The sequence below is a fragment of the Dama dama genome, chromosome 16 (assembly GCF_033118175.1).
Source record: "Dama dama isolate Ldn47 chromosome 16, ASM3311817v1, whole genome shotgun sequence".
Classification (NCBI taxonomy): domain Eukaryota; kingdom Metazoa; phylum Chordata; class Mammalia; order Artiodactyla; family Cervidae; genus Dama; species Dama dama.
Genome location: NC_083696.1, coordinates 41,375,889 through 41,399,825, shown reverse-complemented (window position 1 = coordinate 41,399,825; position 23,937 = coordinate 41,375,889). Strand labels below are relative to the sequence as shown.

General features: G+C 59.0%; 2 protein-coding genes across 3 annotated transcripts; both read right to left on the bottom strand.

Annotated features, from left to right (window-relative positions):
• Positions 1-1,393: 1,393 nt before the first annotated feature.
• On the bottom strand, positions 1,394-17,856 carry HR (HR lysine demethylase and nuclear receptor corepressor). 2 transcript variants are annotated; one of them, XM_061163927.1, is made up of 19 exons: positions 17,706-17,856; positions 15,814-16,464; positions 14,241-15,021; positions 12,895-13,045; positions 12,628-12,815; positions 10,542-10,709; positions 9,600-9,689; positions 9,306-9,421; positions 8,167-8,248; positions 7,496-7,659; positions 7,125-7,379; positions 6,601-6,766; positions 6,326-6,395; positions 5,999-6,129; positions 5,757-5,876; positions 5,542-5,657; positions 3,384-3,548; positions 2,838-2,966; positions 1,394-2,700 (listed from the first exon to the last, which is right to left on the bottom strand). In XM_061163927.1, the coding sequence occupies exons 2-19, from the start codon at positions 16,423-16,425 to the stop codon at positions 2,638-2,640; spliced, it is 3,567 nt and encodes a 1,188-aa protein (XP_061019910.1). In that variant the 5' UTR covers positions 16,426-16,464; positions 17,706-17,856; the 3' UTR covers positions 1,394-2,637. The 2 variants fall into 2 exon arrangements, with proteins under 2 accessions (XP_061019910.1, XP_061019911.1); XM_061163928.1 differs by having other exon boundaries at positions 10,542-10,706.
• A 23-nt stretch (positions 17,857-17,879) lies between these two features.
• On the bottom strand, positions 17,880-20,718 carry HRURF (HR upstream open reading frame). Its single transcript, XM_061163932.1, has 2 exons — positions 20,511-20,718; positions 17,880-18,328 (listed from the first exon to the last, which is right to left on the bottom strand). Exon 2 carries the CDS (start codon positions 17,982-17,984, stop codon positions 17,880-17,882), a length of 105 nt encoding a protein of 34 aa, XP_061019915.1. The 5' UTR covers positions 17,985-18,328; positions 20,511-20,718.
• Between the last annotated feature and the right edge of the window lie 3,219 nt (positions 20,719-23,937).

The following is a 23,937-nucleotide window of genomic DNA, read 5'->3' as shown; positions in this document are numbered from 1 at the left end:
AAGCCTAAAAAATGAATCTGATAAGAAAAAAGAAAAAGGCGGAGTTGGATATGTACATTCTGGCATCACTTCCAGCTCTGAGGTTGTGAAATCTGGGCCGGTGAGCAGGACTGGAGCAGGTAGACCATGGGATGCGGGGAGAAACAAAGGCCCAAAGGACAGGGCTGGACTGGGGGTGGCCCATTGAGCCCCCTTGAGGAAGAAGGCCACCGAGGGCCCCAAGTTGTTTCAGGGTCAGTCCCCACCTGGACTGGCTTCACTCCCAGGTGAGTCCTGGAACATTTGGTCCACCTGCTGTTCACTAGGAGCCCGACCCAATATGCCCTCAAGGAAGCTACAACCTGCCACGAAAAGGGAGGAGGCAGAGAGGTTTGGAGGGGGGAGAAGCCCCGTCACGAGGCCATCCCCGTCTTCCCACAGGAAGGACTCCGTGTAGGGGGTTCTGGGGTGGCATCAGGACACGGCATTACAAGGTGAGACACAGGTAAGGACAGCTCACTCTGTGCCACTTGGAACATGATCAGCTGTGAAGTGCCTGTCTGTACCGGAAGGAAGAGCACAGAGGAGACGGCAGCAAGGCCATCTGCAAAGTCCGTTAAGCGTGAAGACTGTAATACAAATGAGGTGACTCAAGTCAGGAAACTTGGCTCCGGTCCCAATGCTGCCACTAAAATTGCTGTGTGACCTTGGGTGATGCTATGTGACCTTGGGTGTGATTTAACTCTTCTCTAAAATATAATTAAATAATATCGACCCCAAAGTTATGATAAAGGGATTCAGTGAGATCAGTTAAAACACTGACACATCAAAGACAGTAGTCCCTTAATTTTCTCTTTTTTTCCTATCCCAGGAAAAAAAAAAAGAAAATAGCCTAGCTTTACATACAAGGAAGAAATCTAATTTTTTAAAAAAATGGGCGATGTTTATGTAAATCACTGCCAAGCCTAAGACAATATAAGCTTCCCTGGTGGCTCAGATGGTAAAGAATCTGGAAGCAATGCAGGAGACTGGGGTTCAATCGCTGGGTCAGAAAGATCTGCTGGAGAAGGGAATGGCAACTCACTCCAGTATTCTTGCCTGGAGAATCCTATGGACAGAGGAGCCTGTGGGCTACAGTCCATAGGATCGCAAAGAGTCGGACATGACTGGGCGACTAACACTTTCTTAAAATAACATTTAGAGAGCAACTCAGAAAATGATGATCAGTGTTAAAGAAAGAAACCTAATACAAAACACCCCCAGTTCAACCATGTGTAAAACAGATCCCTGGAGAAAAAAAAAAAACTAAAGGAAATACACCAACATTATAAGAGTGGTTAGATTGAAGGTGAGTGGAGGTAAATAGTATACAGGTTTCTTTTCTTATTTTCTAAAAGTTCTGAAAATATTTTAAATTTATAATAAAAAATTTTATTTCATAAAAAAAAAATAACATTCCCAGAACCACCGCATGAACAATTATAACAAGAGTCAGAGCGTGTTGGGGGTGAGAAATACACGGAAGGGCGGAAGGGTGGAGCCACACCAGAGGGCCCTGGGGGTGGGGAGGGGCTGCCAACCGTCTCCAGGACCAGCCAGTGGGCATGGGGCTGGCCATGGGCACTGATGGCAAAAGGCTGGTCGAGGGCTCTCTGGGGCCAGGCTCCCAGAGCTCCAGTTCCGACAGGAGAGACGGGGTGGCCTGAAGTTTGCAAGGAGAGTTAGGGCTTCTGGGTCTCTAGTATCACACAGGGAGATGCCATGCTGCTGTGGCTGAGACCCCCGCCTTGCCTGCTGTCAGGAGCATCCTCAAGGTCAGCCCCCCTTTGCTCCTCTGTGGGAGGGAGGGACACAGCGTCCCCCCACCCTAAGAGGAGCAGGCAGGGGTGTCTGAGGTCCCGGTCACCACTGCTTCAGCCCCCTCCCACCCTGCTCCAAGTCCAGGTGTCCCCCTCCCTCCCCATCCATGTGGCCTGCAGGAGCGTGGCCAACCACAAGGCAGCGTTCACAAAACAACAGCTTTTAATGGAAATCCGAGGAGGGAGGCAAGAGGAGGGAGCAGGGATGGGGCCTCGCCCATATCGCCCCCTCCAGCCAAGCCTAGATGGTGACCTGAGGCCGTCCCCTCCCCACACTTCACAGCTGTCTGGCAGGACGGCGGGATGTCAGTGACCCCTTGTCCAGCATGCCAGCAGGGTGAAGGGCTTCCGGGAGCCTGGGAGGATGTGGGCGGTGTGAGCAGAGCTCAGGCACAGGAGACAGCAGGAGGTGAAGCAGCAACAGAAGGTGTCGCTTAAGCCAGAATGAGGCCTGAGGTCCCCCAGGGAAGGGCTGTTTGTCTGCTGGGTTGGGGGACAGGGGTTAGAAGGAGACAATCACCCCCCCCCCCAAGTCTGGGTCTGGTACCTGGGAGAAGGGCTCAGGGCCAGAGCAGGTGCCAGTCTGCAAAGGGCAGGTGTGAGCTTCAGTGGCACTGTGGGTGTTGGCATCGGGGCTCAGGTCAGGGGCAGGGAACGTGGTGCCTGCTTGTGTCCAGAATGTGGAATTGATCCAAAGTCCCAAGTTCCCCAGTGCCGTTCTCTACTGAAGCTGTGCCTGCGCTGAGCACTGGTCTGCCTGCCCCTGACCTCTACCCCAGACACCTGGGACCTCCCACCCCTATTTAGCCTCTTGCAGTGTTCCCACGGCCACCTTCACTGCTTGGAACACAGCCCAGTCCATCTAGGAGAAAGAGAGAGGACAAGGAGATTAGCCATGCCCCCAGGCTCTCCCTGCCAAGAAGGCCCTCCCTGGACCCAGCTCTGCTTGTTGGGGAAATGGGGCAGCACACCCAGGCTCCTGGCCAGCGTCACACTCACCTGGGCATAAAGCAGGCGGTGGTCAGTGGGCAGGCTGGGCCCCTGGTGGCAGAGCTGAGCAGAGAGGGCAGAGGTCTCGGGGGACAGGAAGTGCTGAGTGACGCTCACTGTGCTTACCAGGCCCTGCACCTGTGCCGGGGAGGAGACAGATGTGGGGGGTCAACGGAGACTCAGGGCGACGCATCCTGCCCCTCTGACCCCTGAGCGCTACTTCTCGTTAATGAGCCCCACCCAACCGGCTCTCAGAGAGCGGACGCCCTGGATCCAGCAAGGGGCACCAAAAGCAGGCCAAGGGGATGCCAGAGATGGCGCAGGCAGGGCAGACATTGAGGGACAAGCTTGATGCCCGGTAAGTTTGATGCCCCGTAAGCTTGATGACTTCAAGACCACAGGATTCTCTTCTTCCCTCCAGTGGAGGCGTGACTCCCTGTTCTGCCTAGCTCCGCAGGAGGAATTGAGAGGATCGGAGGGTGTGACAGCCTGGGGACCGCTTCTGATACCCTGAGCTCTCTGCAGAGCCCCCACTGGCACGCGCTAGGGAAGCACCTGGTGGGGAGCCCCCGCGGGCACCAGCACGGCTTCTCCGGGGGCCTGCAGCAGGGTCCAGCAGCTCACACCCCACTCCTCCCGCAGGCGCCGCCGCAGCCCTGCATCCAGGTAGCACCTGCCAGGGGTACCAGGCTCCAAGGTTCCTGTCCCCGTGGGGCACACCTCAAAGAAAAGAAGGAGGGATGAGCAAGGGGGGGGTGGGAGAGAGGCCAGGGGAGGGCTGCAGGAAGATGGGGCATGGGCTTCCCAAAGGCCAAGGCCAGGTAGGAGCTGTAGTCTTGAAGGGCAGGCGGGGGAGGATGCAGGGGTGGGTGGGACAGGAGCCGGGTGCTGGGGGCTGGGGCCGCTTAGGCCAGCAAAGCAGAGATCTGGCTGGAAGAAGATTAGAAGGAAGGATTAAAAGTCTGAGGCAGAGGGTCCAAATCTCTGCTTTTCCTGGGGCTAGATGACTTGAATAGTCTCTGTGTCTCTGGCCCTGGGCTCTCTGCTCCCTCCTTCAAAGGTACTCCTTTCTCCAAAACCCAGGAAGACATCCTGCAGAATTGCAACTCATAAACTGTCTACACCAGGAGCTCTTAATTTGGTGGAGTCCAGGGACATCCTGAACTGCATGCTAAATTGTGGGTGAGTAGGTAGCCGTATGCCCCTAGGGAGACAATTTGAAGCTTTCGTCAGATTTTCCTAAGATCCCAGATCCAGACTCGGAAGTTCCAACTCTCAGTGGATGGACCGGCTAGACTGTCCAGGCTGAGGCCTCTGAAGCAGGCAAAGCTTTGGGAGCCTTCACCACCCCTCCCCTCTCCAGCCAGAGCGGGGAGCTCCTTGTGCAGAGGGGGGCTCATGGAGGCCAGGAGCCAGGGGAATGCAGCCTTGTGTTCCAAGTGCCCCCCAGCTCCATCCAAGCCCTTCAGTTAGGACCTCAGCCATTATCCCTGGGCTCAGGGTTCAGGCCTCCAAGACCAGGCTGATGAGTCAGGCTGGACCATAGGGTAACCCCAGGCAGGTGCCAAGAAAGTCTGACCTGGACTCTGAGCAGTGTTTCCCAGGCCTCTCAGTGAGGCTGTGCCCCTCAGACCCTCCCCCTGAATCATCGGCTTTGGCCATGCAGGACTGCCCACACCTGGCCACACCCAGCCCAGACAAGGCCGTGTGTGTGAAGGCCTACTGTGGTCTGCTCCCCGCTGTGTGTTTCAGCCCATGGATGGGGGGGGGGGGGGGGGGGGCGGCAGGGCGGGTGGACAGCTGGGCTGACGCTTGCATGTCTGTGTGCACGTGTGCCTGAGCAGGGTGACCCTTGGTGGGCATCCCTTCCCTAGGACAGTCAGGGCTCCGCTGGACTTTGGAACCACAGGGCCTCTGCCGCCTCCTGCTCAGCCTCTCCTCTTCTCCTTCCCTGCCCCTTCTCTAGGTCACATCTGTCCCTCTGCCTACGATGGCTGCCCCCTCAGCTGCTCCTTGCTAGCACCCCAGAGGGCACCTCCTCATAAAGTGCGGATGCCAGGGAGGGGAGCAGTGGGAAGGGTTCTCAAGATGAGCTTCTGCTCCCCTTGGCTGGCTGCCCCCAGGAGAAGCACAGTGTAGTAACCTAAGCTGGGAACAGCCATGAGCGTGGGTCCCAGCCTCAGTGCTCCCATCTGCACAATGGGAAAGCACCTCCCGGATGGGGTGTGTGTGTGGGTCAGTCGTTCAGTCCTGGCTGCCTCTGTGACCCCATGGACTGCAGCCCACCAGGTTCCGCTGTCCAGGTAATTCTCCAGGCAAGAATACTGGAGTGGGTTGCCATTCCCTTCTCCAGGGGATCTTCCTGACCCAGGGATTGAACCCTGAGTTTCCTGCATTGCACACAAACTCCTTACCATCCTGAGCCACCAGGGAAGCCCTACTGAATGCGGTGTCTGTGACAATTAACAAAGATGACAGACCCAGGGCCCAGCCTGTGGCCGCTCTTGCCTCATTTCACCACTAGGTCCGGCCTCAACCCCCCACTTTCTGTGCACCCCACCACACACCTCTCCTAAGGGCCCAGTCTGCCTTCTCTGCGCCTGTCGAGTCCAGCTCACCTGAGGCGAGGGAGCGAGCACACGGGGTACATACACAGAGGGAGAGCTCCTGGGGCTGGGAGGGGAAGGGGAGGGTTCCCCAGCTCCCTCCTCACCATCTGGAGGAAACGGCGGATGCGCTGGGCGTCCTGTGCCCGGAACACATGCCACACGGTGCTGACCTGGCTGCCCGGGGACCACAGCCCCTCCCCATCCAGGCCTGAGAGGAAATCTGGGAAAGAAAGACGGCTCAGGGGGACGCCAGGGCCAGCAGGGACACCACTTGGCCTCAGAAGCTCGTGCCCACCCGTGCTTCCAGCTGAGGACGCACCTTTCTGTGTCCGGCGCCAGGCGGGCAGGGGGGCTTCAGCACGTACCAGGACGCTGACCAGGTCGGTCACCTCCACACAGAGGTTCTTGGTCCCCAGGTGCCCACGGTGTGGGCTCACACCTGTACGGAGGTGGAGAAAGGCTAGTTGGGAATGGGCCCCAGGACCTTGGCACAGACTCACGGGTTCTTGGGGATGATAGGGAGAGGGGTAGGGACTGGGCGGGAGTGGAGTGGACACTCACCATAGGCTGCCCACAGCTGGGGCTCCAGTGGACGCAGGACAGGGCCCGGAGGGAGGTAGGAGGCCAGGTTGAGTTTCCCGTGGCGGGCACAGTACTCTGGGAGTGGCAGGCTGGCAGCCAGGTTCTCCACCCTGTGTGTGTGTGTGCGGGGCGTGGGGGGGGGGGGGTTGGATAATGTCATGCCCAACAGACTCAACTCAGGCACCAGGGACCCCATCACAGCCCCTGAGACTAGGGTAACCCCCGCAAGGCAAGCACAGAGCACTGAGGATCCCAAGGCCAAACAGGAGATGTGGGGAGGCCCGGGCAGCCCTTGGCACCACATACCTGCTGGTGTCCTCGTCCCCCAGACCTCTGTGCAGCAGGAACACCAAGCTCTCATCTGACTTCGGGCGACCTAGTGGAGAGACAGAACAGATATTGGCCCAGGGAGAAACCTCATTGGCCCAGAGGGCCCTGCCCCTGTGGTGGCAACAGTCTAGTTTCTGCAGGGGGCTCTGCTTCTAGCTGCCACCAGGTCCACTCTGAGACTCCTCAGCCTTGCCCACTGCCATGCCCCAGGCTCAGGCTCCCGCCTCCTCCTCCCTGTCTGGGATACTCACTCTCAGGCCGGGAGAATCCCTCCCAGAATGTCGCGCTGCCCAGGCTGGTGGGCTGGGGAGGCCCAAGGGGGGTCAGCGCCTGCACCTGGCCTCCGAGTGCCCCGAGAGCTTCTGACCCCCACAGGTGGCCCTGAAGTGTCCTCTGAATTCCTGACACCAGCACAGGCTGCAGTGGGGAAAGAAAGGGGAGCACAGGGAGAATGGAGGGGGTACCCGATGGGGCCAGACTGTAGTGTGTTGTCGGGCACCACAACAGCATGGGGACCAGCCTTGTTCCCTCTGAGTGACTAACCAGGTCTGCCTTGGCCTCAAGATCAAAGGCCTGTGTGTATTGGAAGGGGGTGGTCATGCCCAACAGACTCAACCCAGACACCAGGGACCCCATCACAGCCCCCAAGACTAGGGTAACCCCTCAAGGCAAGCACAGAGCACTGAGGATCGCAGGGCCAAAGAGCAGAGGCAGGGGGGCCCAGGCAACCTCTCTCAGGCCTCTCAGGCAAGGCCGTGAGGGCTGGGAGCCTCACCTGGCCCTGCCTCCAGTGCTCCTGGAAGAGGTGGAAGCCTCGCTGAGGCCTGGGCTCCTGTAGCCACAGCAGAGCTCCAGGGGGAGGCAGCCGGGGCCGAACGGGGGAGAGGGGCAGGCCCAGGCCCTTGCGCAGGCCCGGCCCGGCCCGCAGCCCCGGCCCGGCCCGCAGACCTGGCCCCAAGGCTTTCTCCTGGATCTTCCGCTCCACGACCTGCGCGATGATGCTGTCCAGGATGTTGGTGATGCGGTCGTCCTGCGGGGAGGGAGGGACGGAGGGGAGGGAGTACTCAGGACCCACCTGAGCCTACCGGGGAGGCCAGCCCAGCTTGGGCCCCGGGCCTCGAGCCCTCCCTTCATGCCCTTGCTCACGCTGGGCAGGGCCGGAGTGACAGGGGCAAAGGCCATGTGTATCCGTTCATGCCCCAGGCAGAGTTTGACAGCGGTGGAAGCCAGCAGTTCACACAGAGAGGGACAAGGCAGGGGCCCTCGGCTGGCACGGTCTTCTGCCGGGGTCTCTGTGGAGTCTGGGGTCTCTGTGAAGGAGAGGGGTGCGGGGCTTCACCTTTCTGTTGAGGTTCCATTGCCTGCTCAGCCTTCGCTGGCCTTGCCCATCTCAACCCTGCCCTAGATGCACTCGCCTCCCACCAGCTTTCCTGCAGGGTCTCTAGGACCTCTCCAGACGAGGGACTCAGATCAGGGGTCTGGGCGGAGAAGAGCTAGAAGTCTTATCCTAGATTTTACTGAGATTGATTTTCTTTAGATGGAGGAGGGCATGGCAACCCACTCCAGTATTCTTGCCTGGAGAAGCCCATGGACAGAGGAGCCTGGTGGGCTACAGTCCATGGGGTCTCAAAGAGTCAGACACGACTGAAGTGACGTCACACACACACACACACAGAGCACACTTTCTTTAGGATGACTTGAGGAGACAAATGGTGATGGGGGTGGGGATGGCTAAAGCAATTCCAGTCTCTCCTGGGGATTCCAACCTGACTCAGCTTCCCCCACACAGTCTGAGTGAGGGGCAGGGGACTGCTCACCCTCTTTAATGTCCTTGGTCCTGTTGGTATCCCCGTTGCAGGAAGGTTGTGGAGTTGGGGGAGTTTTCTCCATCGGCTCCTTCTGTTAAACCAAGTCACCACCCCCCCCACCCCAATCCAATCAGAGATGTAAAAACAGCAAATGCAACTCAATCCAATTCAACCCCCAAGTATTCACAGTGGACCCCTGTAAGTCCTAAAATGGTGTTTACAAGGAGCAAAATGTCACATGATAGAGCGTTAGGTGGAGAAAAGTTGCCCATGGACTCATGCATGCAGCCGGATCTAAAGTCTTTGTAAAAGAGGCTGGAATAAACATGGAGGCAAATGATTGTAAAGAAATATGTCAAAACGACAATGGTGACATTATAAGCTGTTGCTGTTTTCTTATCTATATTTTCCACATTTTCCACAACTGGAATGTATACAGTATCTGACACACAAAAACCATTCTCTAAACTATTTATTGAATATATGACTTTTATAGTAAGTACATGAACTTCATAAAAAACAACAACTGTGAAATGCGTATTGAGCACCTGCTCTGTATTAGGCGTGGGGAATACTAAGAAGAGGACTTCCCAGGTGGCGCTAGTGGTAAAAAAAAAAAACCCATCTGTCAATGCAGGAGACATAAGAGATGTGGGTTCGATCCCTGGGTCGGGAAGATCCCCTGGAGGAGGGTGGCAACCCACTCCAGTAATCTTGCCTGGAGAATCCCATGGACAGAGGAGCCTGGCGGGCTACAGTCCACGGAGTCGCAAAGAGTCAGACACGACTGAAACAAGTGAATACGCATGCGCATATTGAGAAGCTGGGCGGACACTCTGCCTGCAGGGGCGCACTCCCAGGAGCAGAAAGAAGAAACTCAAAAGTTATAGCAAGAACACGCACAAAGAAGGCGGGAGCTCCGGGCAGGCAGAGAGTGAGGACTTATGGGGCCTGGGCGGGGGCAGATGCTCGAGCTCACTCCAGGCATCCTGGTCCCCAGGGTAAGAAGAGAAGTGTCCCGACTTCACCCGGCTTCCACGTCCCTCTTCATTCCCACCGAAGTAAAGGACCATACCCTGCCGAGGTCAGGGATTTGAAGACACGCTGCCTTATCCTGGGCCCTGCAGGCTAGCGCCCTGCTTTCTTACCTGCAGGCCCCCATCCCCAGCGGTCCACACTCGGGCATCAGCTTGGCAGGGGCAGTGCCCTCGGATGTCAAACTTTACCCAGACCTGGTGCATTGCAGTGCTTAATTCTGCCAAAGCTGTAAGGGGTAGAGGGGAGATGGAATTTGCCAGTGACGGCAGACAGGGGGCCACTCCCACACTGCTTGGCCTCACTCGCCAGGAGGACATGGGATAGGGCCGAGGGACATCCACACAGGAAGCTGGTCTCCCCCTGGACCCGCCCTCTGTCCCCCCTGCCCCTCCAAGGAGGCTCACCCCGACTGGAGACAAACTGGGTGAGCATCAGGGAACTGGCGCCGTGCCCGATCTCCTGGCCACACTTCTCTGTGGACTGTCCCTGAGAGCCTGTTGGGGTGGGAAGGCAGAAGCTGTGGGTCAGGAAATCAAGGTAACCCCAGGTTAAGGTCAGGGAAGAAGGGCAAGGGCGTGATATTTCAATCGGGGACCTTCACAACCTATAAAACACGGGCCTCCTGGGAAACTTGGGTTCCAGAGTGACATAAGATTCTGCTTGCAGAACACAGAGCCTTTAATATGCTGAGTGCATTGCAAGATGATCACGTAGAATATGGTGTTCCAAATGGTTTCTGACCCTGGAACTCTTTTTGGCCATGTCTGTTGGAACACTGGGAAACTTCAAGAGTTGAGGTGGCTGAGTTGAGCCAAGGGAGAGAAAGCTGAGAACCACGAAGACAGCAGGACTTGGAATCAGAAGACCTGACTTTAAATCCTGGACCTAACACTTACTTGTTGTGTGACCTTGGGCAAGTCACTTAACGTGAGTTTCTCTTACTATCTGGAAAATGGAGGCAATAATACCCACCTCCCAGTGTTGTAAGGTTTAAAAAGGTACAAGCTGAGCAAAGTGAGGGGCAGAGAGTAGGCATGTGATTTCTTTCAAGGGTGGGCTAGAACACAGGCATGGCCTTCTGATCTGGAGAGGAAACTGTCTGATCCGAGGGGCATTGAGCAGTCTGCGGAGGGAGACTGTCTTGGGGAGACTCAGCCAAGAAATGGCCTTGAACTTTTTTTTTTTTTGGCCCATGCCTTGAGGCACGTAGGATCTTAGTTCCCTCACTGGGGATCGAAACCATGCTCCCTGTAGTGGACGCACAGTCTTAACCACTGGACCACCAGGGAAGTCCCTGACCATGAACTCTAAAGCAGCCCTTCTGAGCCCCCTAGCTCCTCTCCTACCTGCTTTCTCCCTGGCCTTCCCAGCACCTGCCATGCGACCACAGGCCACACACAGCCGGTGGCTGCAGTGAGGGCATCGCCAGTAGGTATTGAACAGTCCGTGGTGGCAGTGACTGCAGCAGCGTGGAAGGCCCGGGTCGTCCTCGGTCCCCACTGGTGCCTGGCCTGCTAACCACAGGAGAGAACAGGGTCAGAGGGGCCGCAAGCCAGTGGCCTCTTTGAGGACCTCATGCCGGAGGGATGCATAGACGGGGGCAGTTTCCACTGAGGGGCTACCCCAAAAGGGAGACAGGCCTCTTGCAGTCACCCTGGATTACTCAACAGCCCCTCCACCGCACCACCATCTGCAACCAACCCACCCAGGACAGCTCAGTCAGTGTGCCCCTCCAACGCCTGTCCCAGGGCTTCCAGATCCACCTAACACAACCCTTCATCCCCTCATCCTCCAGAGCAGTGGGGTCTTCTCAGGGGCGTGCGTGCTAAGTCACTCAGTCATGTCTGACTCTGCGACCTCATGGACTGTAGCCCACCAGGCTCCTCTGTCCATGGGATTCTGGAGTGGGCTGGCAAGGATACTGGAGTGGGTTGCCATGCCCTCCTCCAGGGGATCTTCCCAACCCAGGGATGGAACCTGCATCTACTCCATCTCCTGCATTGGCAGGTAGGTTCTTTACCTGGGAAGCCCATTTCCTCAGGGACCCCTCTGTATCTCAGAAGAGGAAACCTTACTCCCTCTCTCACCCAGAGTTTCAGACTAAGCATTTGCTGGCAGGTGGGAGGTTGCTGGTGAGCAGACGTTCATTTACTCGTTAGACACACACTTGTCCAATCTCAGACTGGGTGCTGGTAGTTCAAAGCTGGTCAGAACCTGGTGCTTGCCCTCCCAGCACACACATCACAAGGCAAGACATGAGCCCACAAACACGGCAGTGATCATGGCATCACGGGGTGGCTGCTAGATTATGAGCGGGACAGAAGGATGAGGGTGGGGACAGCTGCCCAAACGGGCCCCGAGTGATGAGTAAGTGTTCATTCACCAGGTAGGGAGGGAGGAGAAGGGCATTCCAGACAGAGGGAACTGAGGGTGCCAAGGCCCGAGGGAGCAGACAAGCTCGAGTGAGCCGGGCAGACAGTGATGCGGTCTGCTGGGAATCCAGGCGGAGGGAGTGGTAGGGTGGACAGGAGCTGGCTGTGAGAGGGGAAGGGGCTGGACTTTCTAGGACAGGAGGGAGCCACCACTGCCTGGATGGGAGGGAGGTTTGGGGGAGAGTGGACACATGTATGTGTATGGCTGAGTCCCTTTGCTGTCCACCCGAAACTATCACAACATTGTTACTTGGCTGCACCCCAATACAAAATTTAAAAAAGAAGGAGCCACCTGTGGGCCTCATCCAGGAAGTGACAAAACCGAGGGTGCGTGTTTTCCAGGATCCCATGGAAGGGAGCCTGGAAAAGACCCTGATGCTGGGAAAGATTGAGGGCAGGAGAAGGGTCGACAGAGGATGAGATGGTTGGATGGCATCACTGACTCAATGGACATGAGTTTGAGCAAACTGGGAGATGGTGAAGGACAGGGAAGCCTGGTGTGCTGCAGTCCCTGGGGTCACAAAGAGTCAGACTCGATTTGGTGACTGAACAACAACAAACGGGAGGGAGAGGCTGGAGCCAGAGCACTAGCCGAACACCCTGCACTCTGCTCACCTCTAACCTTGGCCCCAGTCCTACCAGCCTCCCAGGGCCTGACAGCTGGCCACCCCCGTCCCGTGCAAAGCCACAGGGAGCTCCCCCACCACCTCCCGGAGCCCGGAGCTCTTACGGACACTTGGCATTCAATCTTGTTTCCCTAGCAAGCCCAAAGCTCTAGGAGGGTTGGGCCAGACCAGGTTTTACACCTTCCCAACATCCCCCGCCCAGGCCAGAAACTTCAGAATACAAGTTGACTCAGAGCCTGAGCTGGAAATATGGGCACAGCAAGGCAGGAGCTCCCGAGCTGAGCTGTAGGCGGGACAGGCAGGCAGTACCGGCGGGGAAGCACTGACCACAGGATCAGGCCCTCGCAGGGTGAATGCCCCATGGGCACACTCACCTTCCTGCTGTGCCAAGGCCAGGGCCTCCCGCTCCCTCCTCAGGACGCGGCACAGCCGGTCCCCCAGTGCGCTGAGCAGGTGCTTGGCGAGGCCCACGCTGAGCCCAGCCTCCGGGCCAGACCCTCCTCCCTCCTCGGAGCTGGCTGCCGAGTCTTCCTCCTGTGGCTGCTCCCCTCCCAGCGGCAATCTGGAGACAGGGTGGAGGCAGGTGAGCGGGGAGCCCCCACTGGGAGGATGCTGGGGGCAGCCAGGGGCAACAGGCTCACCTGGACACTGGCTGGGAGGAGCGGGCCGGCCCTCCTGTCTCGCCAGCTGCCTGGGCACAGCCTTGGCACTGAGTGATGCCTGCCACAGGAGCCACGCAAGGTGTATCCTGAAGCCCCAGGGCCTGCATGCTGGCCCCATCGTCCCGGGGTCCTGGGGAGACAATGCAGCAAGTCAGGCATCCGGGCCTCCTGGGCTTTGGTGAGTCCCAGGCCCTGCCTTAGCACCCAGCCTGCCCCTATTCGGAACAAGGGAAGCAGGCCTCCAAAAACTTCAAAAGAGCAAGCCCTGACATGGACTGATGAGCCAAGAGGTGGGCTCTACGATACTAGGGCAGCTGGGGCTCTGGATGCAGTCGGTGTAGATTTGGGATGGCTCTGCCGCAGGCTCAGTGATGCTACTGGCTGTGTGACAGCATGAGAGGCAATCCCAATGTGGACAGAGGGCGCTGGAAGGTGAGAAGGCTGCAGAGTTTCATCAGAGGCCACAGGTGCAGTAACCCAAGAAGGCCGTGGAGGGGCTGAGCGCTTCCCGCCCTAGGCAGAGGCCTGGGAGGGCATAGACAGACCCGTGCTGGGTGCAGGGGTGCAAGGCCGGCGAAAGAGTCCGGATCCAGGCCCAGCTCCCAGGAGGCCAAGAAACTGAGGTGATCCCGAGGAACCAAGGCTGGGTCGGCAGTGCCAGACGCCTCTGTGAAGGGCGTCACTGAGTGACACAGGGGTCCAAGACATGCCCAAGTCCTAACACCAGCAATGTTCAAACTGACTCTCCATGATCCAACTGGCCTAGAGAGTTGTCATTTGTTCCTGGAGCAGGACAAGGGGTCCTTCAGGAGAGGAAATTCCTCCAATGGGGTTTGTGGCCCAGATAATCACAGAGATGCCTTGTTCATGGGGTGCTTACTCAGTACCCTTCATGTGAATGACATGGTTTCATCTTTGCAGCAATCTTTATGAGGTAGGTGCTGTCTTTATTCCCATTTTAAAGATGAAGAAACTGAGGTCCAGAGAGGTGAAGTAACTAGCCCAAGGTCACACAGCACCAATCAGTCAAGTCAGGACCCAGTCCTTTGACTCCACGCTCTGAACCCTGTCATTATATTCTCACTAGTATGCCATGACTTGGGAGGAGGCGCATGAAAATAGGAGCCACTTGCTGGAAGGCTCTGGCCTACAGATACTAGGGACTCCCAGCGAGCTATCCCATCGAGGCGGGCAATGGGGCAGCTGGGCGTAACCCACTGATAAAGGACTACGGACCCCACCTCCCTGGAAGGCCCTGTCCTATGGCTCCCTCCCAAGTGGGGCCCCCTGCAACCCCCCCTTCCACCCCACCTCGGTCCCCTTACCTCTGTGGCCATCACGCTGTTCTGTCTCCGCCTTGTTCCCAAATAATGAGTCCAGCACTTCCTGCTGGCCTCTGGCCCCCTGCCCCGCACTGCCCGGGAAAGGACCAGTCGGGCGCTTGGCAGCTGGACTGCTCGCTGTTCCCTGGACCTCTGGGTTGCTTGACCTCTTGAGGGCTCGCAGCTGGGCTGCCGGGCTCTCCTCCTCCGCAGGGCAGCTGTCTGGGCACCCGAACTGTTCAGAGTGTCGAGTGAGCCATGTCTTCTTCAGCTTCGTGTGATGGCTGGGCGGGCAGGCCCTGGGACCAGGGGTCTTGTAGGTTTCCTCACTGGATTCACTGGGCTCACTGGTGGCCCCCTCCAGGTCCTCCGGGCACTGCCCGCAAGGGTCATCTCTAGCTGGTGGGTGAGATGAGCCATAGCCTGCCTGGGTGGAAGGAGGCCCAGGAGACGGGCACCTTGTTGTGGCTGATGACCCCAGCTGGTACCCAAGGCTCCCACCTCTGGGGACAGCCCAGACATTGCCAAGAGTATGAACCAGGCCTGGGGAACAAGTGGGCCACGGGGCCCGGGGCACAGTGTCTGGATGTCCCAGGAGAAGGGGGCAAAGGTTCGGATGCCTGCCAACTCCTATCTCTCCATCCCTCTGGTGGAGAGAAGGGCGTTCCACCTCCCCAGTTCTCTGGAGATGCCCACCAGGGGCTGAGCCCAGCAACCCAGGTTCCACAGTTGCCAGTGGGTCCTTTGCCAGCCTGAGTATGCTTGGATCCTTGTGGTAAAAGCCCTAAAGAGAGGAGAAGGGATTAAGCTAGTGCTGACTTTGCTTCCCAGTGTGTAAAAGGACAAGAACAGGTGTGTGACTGTGTGGCTTTAAGAGTTGTGAAAATATGGAAGAATATACTGGTCAACAGGCACTGGATCTCTAAATGCCTGCTCCACAGCCTCATAGCCTTGGACATCCCAGATCTTTCCCTAGGATTTCTCAGGTCTCCCCATAATCCAGCAACTAAAGGGTTAATGCCATGCACAGTCAAAGGGCCTCCAAGATCTATTCAGATGGTGTGATGCCCTGTACCATACTGGATTCAAAATATTTTACATCTCATCCCCAAGATGACCCTGGAGGCCACTTGGAGGAGAGGTGCCATAGGTACAGGCCATAGGACCACCAGCACATCCCAGAGGGCCTTGTCTGTCCCTCCTCCTAGGCCCCAGTTCCCAGGGTCTCCTTCTGGGTGGACAATGGGTGAGTCAATTCCTGAAATGGCCCAGAGGCCACAGGGTCGCTCTTGGGATGGCCACCCTTATGCTCAGGGATCGGGGGGCTGTAGTGAGGCAGGCAGAATGCCAGCAGATGGGTAAACATCACCTAATGAGAAGGCTATGCCCAGAAAAGGAATTGCTTGGGGCTGACTCTGTCTGAGCTGAGAGCCTCCTCCCCCACCTGGGTACCACCTCATCTCTTCATCAGAATGGATTGGCAGAGTGGTTTGGCCCTGCCGGTGCTGCCCCCGGGGCCTGCTGAGCCCCCTTGTGTGGCCTGAGCCCCAGGTACCCTTTCTGCTCCAACACTCACCTTGCTGCCTAAGCTGAAGGCAGAGGGCACTTTGGGCTGGCCCCCGGAGTACACCCAAGGGTGCGGGGCCAGGGGCCAGTCACATGGATGCTCTGGGGGCAGGCTGGACACTAGGTAGGGTGGCAAGCAGGCGGGCATCCAGAAAGGAGCTCGCTCCAGGATCTTGGTCTCCAGAAGGAAGGGGCAGTGCAAGGACCGGAAGGCCACAGGGTCACTCTTGGGATGGCCACCATTATGCTCAGGAACCAGGGGGCTGTAGCGAGGCGGGCACGGTGACCCACAGAATGCCAGCGGATGGGTAAGCATCGCCTCCTTCCAGCGCAGCCCGTCCTTGCTGCCTGGCCAGCCAGCCTTCCTCTCTCCGTTCCGGGGACCTTCACCCTCCACCAGTGGGAGCGTGTCCTTGGGGCTCTGCGGGAAGCCAGGGGGCAGCCAGGAGCCTGGGGTGCTCAGGACACCCCTCCAGAAGGGAGCGGGCTCTCCCAAGCACAGTGCCGCAGGGCGCAGGCCATCTTGTGGCGGGGTGTCTAGCTCCAGTCCTGTGATGCCGTTCTCAGGGGCTGTCTTCTCCCAGGCTGGGCTGTCCTTCAGGAAGCTGGGCGTACCCTCCATCACTCTCCTGCCCTCATGGGGCTCTCCCAGAGGGGGTCCCTGGAGCAGAACCATGAAGGCATGAGCTGATTAGAAATATGCTTCAAACACCCTAGTTCCTGGCACCGCCCTGGCAGCACCAAGGCATCCCAAACCAGTAAGGCAAGTGCCAACCTACAGCTAGGTTCCATGCTACCTGCCCACATGAGACTCGAAGGACCTGCCTGGGTGGGATGCCCAGTAGGGGGGAGGTTCCCCTGTCCCCCAAGGGCCTGGAACGTGACAGCCCACCTGGGCCAGAGCCCCTCGTCAGAGACTGCCATTTCTAGAATGACAGGTCCTGGCCTCGTTGAGCCTGGAACCGGTCATGAGCCATGGGGAAGGACAGAGGGTGAGAACCCAAAAGATGAGCTCTGTACAAGGCGCTGCCCTGGGAGACAAGGAGGTTGGATCCTGGCCCTGGTCCAGTCGCCTGCTGTGTGACCTCGGGCAAGTCAGTTCACTCCTCTGGGCCTCCGTGTGCCCTTGTGTCAAACAGGGTGGGGAGACACACAGTTTCGGAAGCCTCTTCCTGCGCTACATCTGCGATTCCTGGGGTGCTGCCAGGCCACCCCCAGCCCGACCTGGGCTTGTTTGGGTGGGCATTGCAGACAGGGCAGGCTGGAGGCACGGGGAAGAACAGGGCTGCTGGCCGGAATGTGTCTCTACAGAGAAGCAGCCCCTTAGCGGTGCTTTACAGTTTCTTGGCTCCAGGACAACTGCTAGGGGCTGGGGTCCCCGCTGCTCCCCCAAGGGAAGGAGTGAGTCAGTCTGGGAGAGGGGGATTAGAGGCCTCAGACCAGATGGGTCTAGATACCCCAGTCTAGCCCGCAGTGCGAAGGCCGCTGTGGACGCTGGTAACTGCAGCCTGGCCGGGGGGAGGGAAGGAGGCGGGGAAAGCAGGCTGGGCCCCAGAGAGAGGCAAAGGAGGGAAAATTGAACGTGCGTGCAAAGGACCAGGATGACAGGTGGCACCGGAGCCGCTGCACTCTCCCAGCAAGGCGGCATGGCCCACTGGGGTAAGCCCCAGGAAGGAGGCGAGGGAACCCAGGCGAGCCGTGACATGTGGCGCTTGGGTTTTCTGGGGCCACTGCTCCGACACGGTCCAGCCCTATCGGGCATCCTAACTTTCAGAGGTGTGTGGCCCAGCCCAGAGGAGCAAGCAGAGCTCCCTCCCTGCTTGTGGCCCAGGCTCGGTTCGGAGGTGCCCGGCTACGGGCGTCCCCAGAAGGCGCGGGTCTGGCGTCCGTCTCTGCGCTTACCTGGGCTTCACGGGCCCGGCGCGGCGCGGGCGGCGGCGGTCGTGGTGGCCGACGCCGGGCGTCCTCTCCCCATGGGCCGGCTCCGGGGCCTCCTGGCCGACGGGCGAGGACTCTTTCTCCCGCTCTCTGCTCAGCGCGCTCGCGCTCTCTTTCCCCCGGGGCGGCGGGGGCGCTCTAGGGCCGCAGGTTGGAGGGGTCGGACTCCGGGATCTGCAGGATGCGGCACACGGCGCGGATCGGCCGCACCAACTTCTGGGCCGAGGCCGTGGGTTGCGCCATGGGACGCCGAGACTCCGTGCTGCGCCGCGGGGAGGGCCGGGCCGGGGCTAGGGAGCGGGTGCCCCCGGAGGGAGAGAGGGAGCCGGGCCGGGGGGAACGCGCGCCCCGGGTCGGAGATGGCGGAGCTGGGGGGAAAGGCCGGGGGGCCGGGGGGAGGGGGTCGTGCCTGGAAGGGGGGCCGATCCCGCGACCCGGGAGAGAGGCACCAGCGAGGGCGCAGCGCGGAGCGGCGCGGCTAATGGAGGGAGAGCCCAGCGGAGAGGGCAGCAGGACCTCTGATCGCCATCGCCAGACGCGCAACTGAGAGTGGGGAAGCTGCTCCGCCGGTTTCCTCCTCCAGCACCCTGCGGGAAACAGGAGCCCGTGATTCGGCGGCCCCGCCTGGGCCTGCCCCCTCCCGGGCCCCGGGGGCTTCCGCCAACGCCCCGGCGATGCCACCGGCTGCGCACGGGGAGAATGAGCCCTTTGTTCCCCCCTCCCCCCCGCGGCACCCGGGCGCCTGCCGAGAGAGGCTCCCCCGGGGCAGCGTGCCAGCTTCCCAGCCGCCCCACCCTCCCGTGGGCCCGGCCCCGGAGCCTGGCAGGCGGGCAGCACCCCCACTATAGGTGCCAAGCCCGGGAACTGGAGCAAAGGGCGGGAGGGGCCGGACCAGGCCACTGATGGGGCGGGGTGCCCCCAGGGGTGCCAGGGCAGGGCGGCTGGGAGGGATCAGTGCCAGAGCTGGCAGGGGCAGTCGAGTTCTCACGGGTCAGTGATGGGCGCTCTGACCCGTGCCTGCTGGACCACTGGCTCCTGGTCGTCTCCAGCTCTGGCACACGGGCACACTCGCTGGCCCCACTCTGCCCAGCCTGGTCCTCATCTGGCCAAGCTGCTGTCCACCATTCCAGACCCAAGACCCCTTCCAAGGCGCGGCGCGGTGTCCCGCACTAGCCATGCTAGAAGGGTCTAGATTCTATTCTGTTCTTGGTCTAAGGGTCCGGGTTTCACCAACTGCCCAGAGAAGAAGTGGGACCAGATGCCCTCCCCCCCTCTGTCCTGGGGGTCAGCCCCTGGCCTGGGATCCCAGTGTCTCCAGGCCCAGAACTGGAGAGGAGCCCATGGGAGTGGCTCCTGGGAGGGAGCAGAGAGGAGGAGAGGAAATGGGAACGCAAGGCACCCTCCACCCGAGGAAGCATCCCAGCTCCTCTGCGGGGGTGGTTCCAGAGCACAGACACAAACAGACAGATTCAAACACACACAGACAGATTCAGACACACACAGAAACCCACACGCCCAATGGGCGCTTCCCTTCCCCTGGGGCACCCACCACCCACCCCGCACAACTCCCCTGCCTCCTTGTGGAAGCCATCCTCGGCCTGCCCTTACCCAGCCTGGGACATGGGCAGTGCCACCCCACCCACCCCCGTTCCATCGAAGGGATGAGTTCACAGATGTGGCCAGCCTTGTCCTGGGTCACTGCACCATTCCTGGAGAAGGGCGCCCTGAAAGGCCTGGAGGGAGCTTCCTCTAGAGGCCAGAGGGGAGGCAGGGATCCTTGGACTGGCTGAGAAGAGGAGGGGTCCCGAGGAGAGGAGGCTTGAAGGGGTCAGCACCGGGCACGACTTAGGTCATGTTGGCATAGGTTCTCCGGCCTTTTGCCTCCCCCCAGAGGCTGGCTCTGTGGCAGGGCAGGCTGGTAGGGGTTGTTTACATGACTGAGTTATTAACACTCCCTTCCTCCCCTGGCTCCCCTGAGGGGTGGCCTGGACCTGCGTGTGCCCGGGGAATTGATCACGGAGGGTCTAACCCAGAGTGCAGTCCCGAGGCCCCAGGCCCCATCCTCCTGTTCCTAGGCTGGTTCCGGGATGCGGAGAGGGGCCAGGGTGTGCCCGTGGTCCCCCATCTGTGTCCTCTGGCAGCCGAAGCTTGTGGGAGAGTCCAGGGGGAGATCCCTGCGGCTCGAGGCCTAGAAGAGGCTGAGCAGGCCAGGGTGGGGGTCTGGGCTGTTGGGGCCCCGAGGGCCGGCCACTGTCCTGCCCCAAGGGGATGGGGACAGTCCCAGGGGAGTGGAACGGACACCCATCCCACCCCATTTGCCAGCCTCTCAGGTCCCTGGACTAGACCAGGACTCTCAGGACAGGCTCCTAAGAATGCCCAGGGGGTCGTGGGGTGGGGGGGGCGGGGTGGGGAGAAGGAGCCCCATTCCACCCTCACCCACTTTCCATCCTGCTCCACAGCCCAGAGCCCTTGTAGCCGGCTGTTCTGCGCCCGAGGACAGAGCAGGTCTGGGGAGACACACAAAGACACAAACAGAAGAGAGCCACGCACCGCGGGGACACAACAGCAGCTGCACTCCGGGGCCAAGGCGAGCTGACCAACGCCCCCCACGCACGCAGGCCCCGCGGCCCGCCGACCCCTGGAGAGCACTCACACTCACACACACACACACACACACACACACACACACACACACACGCACGTTCCCGCTGACACGCGCGGCAGCACTCACACGCCGGCTGACCTCACGCTGTCCCCAGAGCCCCTTACCTGGGCAAGCACGAGTGCCCCTCGGGCGGAGCAGCCCCCTGCCCAGGGGCGGGCAGCGGGCGGGGGCGGGGGAAGGAGCCCCGGAGAGTCAGGCCAAGCTGCCACTAATCCGGGCGGGGAGAGGGGGGGCACCCACGTCAGAGCGGGGACTGCCGGGTGGAGGGCATCTCAGGACATCCCCTCCCACACACGCGGCCGTCTGGGCACCTAGCCCTGCTTCCCCAGCCCCTCCATCCTTCAGACAGCTGAGGCCGGCCTCCCCCCCCAACCCCCCACCCTTGTGGCAGCGCCCGGGGCGGGGGCAGGGGGGAGGGGGAATACCGGGGAGATTTCTCCCAGGACGTTGGGGGAGGGGCGGAGGAAGGGAAGTGTGGAGATGCTTTGGGAGCCAGGAGGAAGCTCTGCGGCCGATGCCCCCTTCCCTCTGACCCACCCACCCACCCACATCTCTACCTATTTCCTCTTCTATCTCCCCAGTGCCCCTCCCCCACCCCAACCTTCCCTCCCCTGCAGTCCAGCCACCTCACGCTGCCCCAGACTCACTCAGGACCTTCTGTCTAGCAACCCAGCTCTGGTCCCCCACCCTGGAATTTCCCCAGCAGGGCATCATCCTCTTGCCCAGGCTTCTGCCCCTACCCAGCTATGGGGCATCCCTGATACTGGGTTGGGGGCGGGGGACAAGGGATGAGCGCCTGAGAGTTGTCTGCTCAACCCTCTCAAGGGTGGGGTCTTGTCAGCCAGGACTCCCCAACTCAGCCCGGGCCTGGGCTGTGTTGGAACAAGAGGCTAACCACGCTGCCACCGCCCGGAGTAACTGAAAAATGCAATAGTGAGGCCAATGCACCTGGAGGCCAGAGGTGGGGAAGGGGGACCAGGATCCAGAGGGGCCAAAGAGGCAGGGAGAGAGAGGAGCTGCCTGAAAGGTCCAAGGGACTGAGGGGAGGCGGTGGCGGTAGGGAGGAGGGAGCAGGGAGACCTGAGAATGAAGATCCGCCTGCACCCGGGAACTTGGAAGCACTGGGGGGCATCCCTCAGGAGCAGGCAAGGTGGATGGGGAGGCCGAAGTGAGCATAAGCCAAGCAGGACTGGTACCCGGGCCAAGCAGAGGTGTGTGCTTCCAAGGGGACTGGCCTAGGCTCTTCACCTCCCCACCGATACCCATGGCAGCGGAACCTGGCCCATCTGTGCTCCAGGCCAGTTGGAACTCTGGCCAGCTCTGATTCTGCCTGGGGAGGCAGTGGGCACGCTGGTGGGTAATGGGGATGGGGGTGTGGGCAGGCCAGGGCACAGCCCAACCTGCCCCTAGGGGCCAGGCCAGAGAGGTGGTCGGTTGGGCCAGGAACCCCGTGCAGAGGGAGAGGGTGCCAGGCAGGTGTCTCAGTGATTCCCAGAGGGAAACCCAGTCTGCATCCAGTGCTGCAGTCTCAGCATCACGTGTGCTGGTCCAGAACTTGGATTTCTCCTTGCCCCTTCCCCTCTGGCCCCAGGAGTTCTTGGAACCCATACAACTGCAGCAGACACTCACCAAACATGTATTACAGAGACTCGGGCATTTTCAAGGCTCTGTGATGGGCACCCGGAGATTCACGATACAAAAATGAACATACAAGGTCATCCCCAGCCTCAAGGAGCTTCTGCTCCCTTGATGCATGTTCTTTTACCAGCAAACATTCGCTGAAGCCTCTTAGGTGTCAGGCCCTATGCTGGGTGAAGATCGGGGTCAGGCATGTTAACAGACTATTAAGGTGCTTCTGGTCTCAGGCTAGGAAAGTCAGGGGAATGTCACAGAGTGGGTGATGCTGAGCTCAGAAATAAGAGAACAAGTACTTCACTATGAACCACGTGATATGTCACCTGCTTTAACCACTATGTGCTCCAGGCCAGGATACAAAAGTAAGATGCAGATCTGTTCATTATGAAGCCACAGTGCAGTGTGGGAGGTGGTCTGGATGAGCAATCAACCCCAAGGGGTCATGGGGAAGGCTTACAGAGGGCTTCCTGGAGGAGGTGATGTTTGAGTAAAGTTCAAAGGGTAGATAGGAATAGGACAGAGCATGGGGGAGGGGTGAGAGAGGGGGACAGGAAAAGAGCCTGGAGTCATGAGTCTAGATTGATAAGGTGGGGAAGAAGAAGCTATCGGCATCTATATGGGCAGGAAGCAGAGGGGGTGATGCGCATGCAAGCACAGCCCAGAACAGGGTGAGCTGGCCAGAGATCAGGAGCCTCACGAGGGGCTAGAGTCAAGGAAGGCTTTTAGGTGACATCTGATCATGAAGAAATGCTGTGACAGCCTGGAAGGAAGAATAGGAGATTCATACAGCAGAGCAAAGGCCTGGAGGCTGATGCTGGAATGAAAGAGATGCTTCCGGAGACAGAAATAGGAGCAGCGGGGACAGCCAGGCTAATGGGAAGGCTAGGGCTAAGGTGGCCATCGGGACCATCTCTAACTCAGCCCCGGGGCCCTAGTGACTCTGCCACTCACTGTAAGTTACCATCCGAGGAATGCAGGCAGGTGAAGCCCCTCGGTTCCCAGGAAAGCTCCCTTACCGGCGCACACTGTCAGCCTCCTGAAGCTGCTCCCTGCCTCGAGTTTTTATTTCATTTTGCCATTTATCACATGCTCCTCTGTTCTGTTCTCTCAGTACAGGGTGTAGATCGTGCCATTCCACCCCTACCGAAGCAAACTCTGGGCAGACTTGCCTCAGGAGACAGTGCTCTGACCCAGGGGCAGCACAATTGTGGAAAATTGCTTCATTTCTCCAAGTCTCAGTCTTTCCATCTGTAAAATGGCTATAACTCCCACCTGACAGTCTTGTCAGGAGGATTTAAGGAAATCACCTCTTTAAAATGCACAAGGTCAAGGACACAATCAATGTTTCATCTCTGCTCGTTTCCTTCTCCTTTTCTCCCTGGCAAGAAACTTTCTCATTTACTCTAGTTCTGCACAGTGGTTAAGTATTCTGACTCTGGAGTCAGACTACCTGGTTTCCAAGCCCAACTCTGCCACTTACTAGCTGTGTGACCTCAGGCAAATAACTTGCCCTCTAGATCCCTGTTTTCCCTTTAGTGAAATGGAGATTATAATAATAGTAAGTGCTTTGTAAAGATTGTTGTGAGGAATAAATTAATACACGTTGAGGGCTCAGAGCAGCCCCTGCTGGGGCAGCCACAGTCTAGATGCTACCTATCACTAGACTTTGCACCCCAAGTTTCTTGAAACATGCTTGGTACCTGGTGGATGCTCAATAAAGATTTTTTGAATGAATAAATGAAGAGATAGGGCAACCCCATGATGCAAGGGAACACCAAGATAGGAAATCACTGAACACCAATCTGTGAGGAGCTAAGCCACCCAGCAGATTAAGTACCTCTCCCGAATAAACCCGGATAATCCCCACACCAAGAGTTAATCCACACTCCTCAGGTC

Bases quoted from the DNA above. Each gene is read 5' to 3' on its own strand.
- HR (XM_061163927.1), bottom strand. From the start codon at position 16,425: ATGGAGGGTACGCCCAGCTTCCTGAAGGACAGCCCAGCCTGGGAGAAG. The intron at 7,660-8,166 runs GTGAGCAGTCCC...TCTCCTTCACAG, and splicing joins GACCAAGGACATTAAAGAGG to AGACCCCAGACTCCACAGAG. The intron at 2,967-3,383 runs GTGCTTCCCTAG...TCCCCGGCACAG, and splicing joins CCGCGGGGGCTCCCCACCAG to GTGCAGGGCCTGGTAAGCAC.
- HRURF (XM_061163932.1), bottom strand. From the start codon at position 17,984: ATGGCGCAACCCACGGCCTCGGCCCAGAAGTTGGTGCGGCCGATCCGC.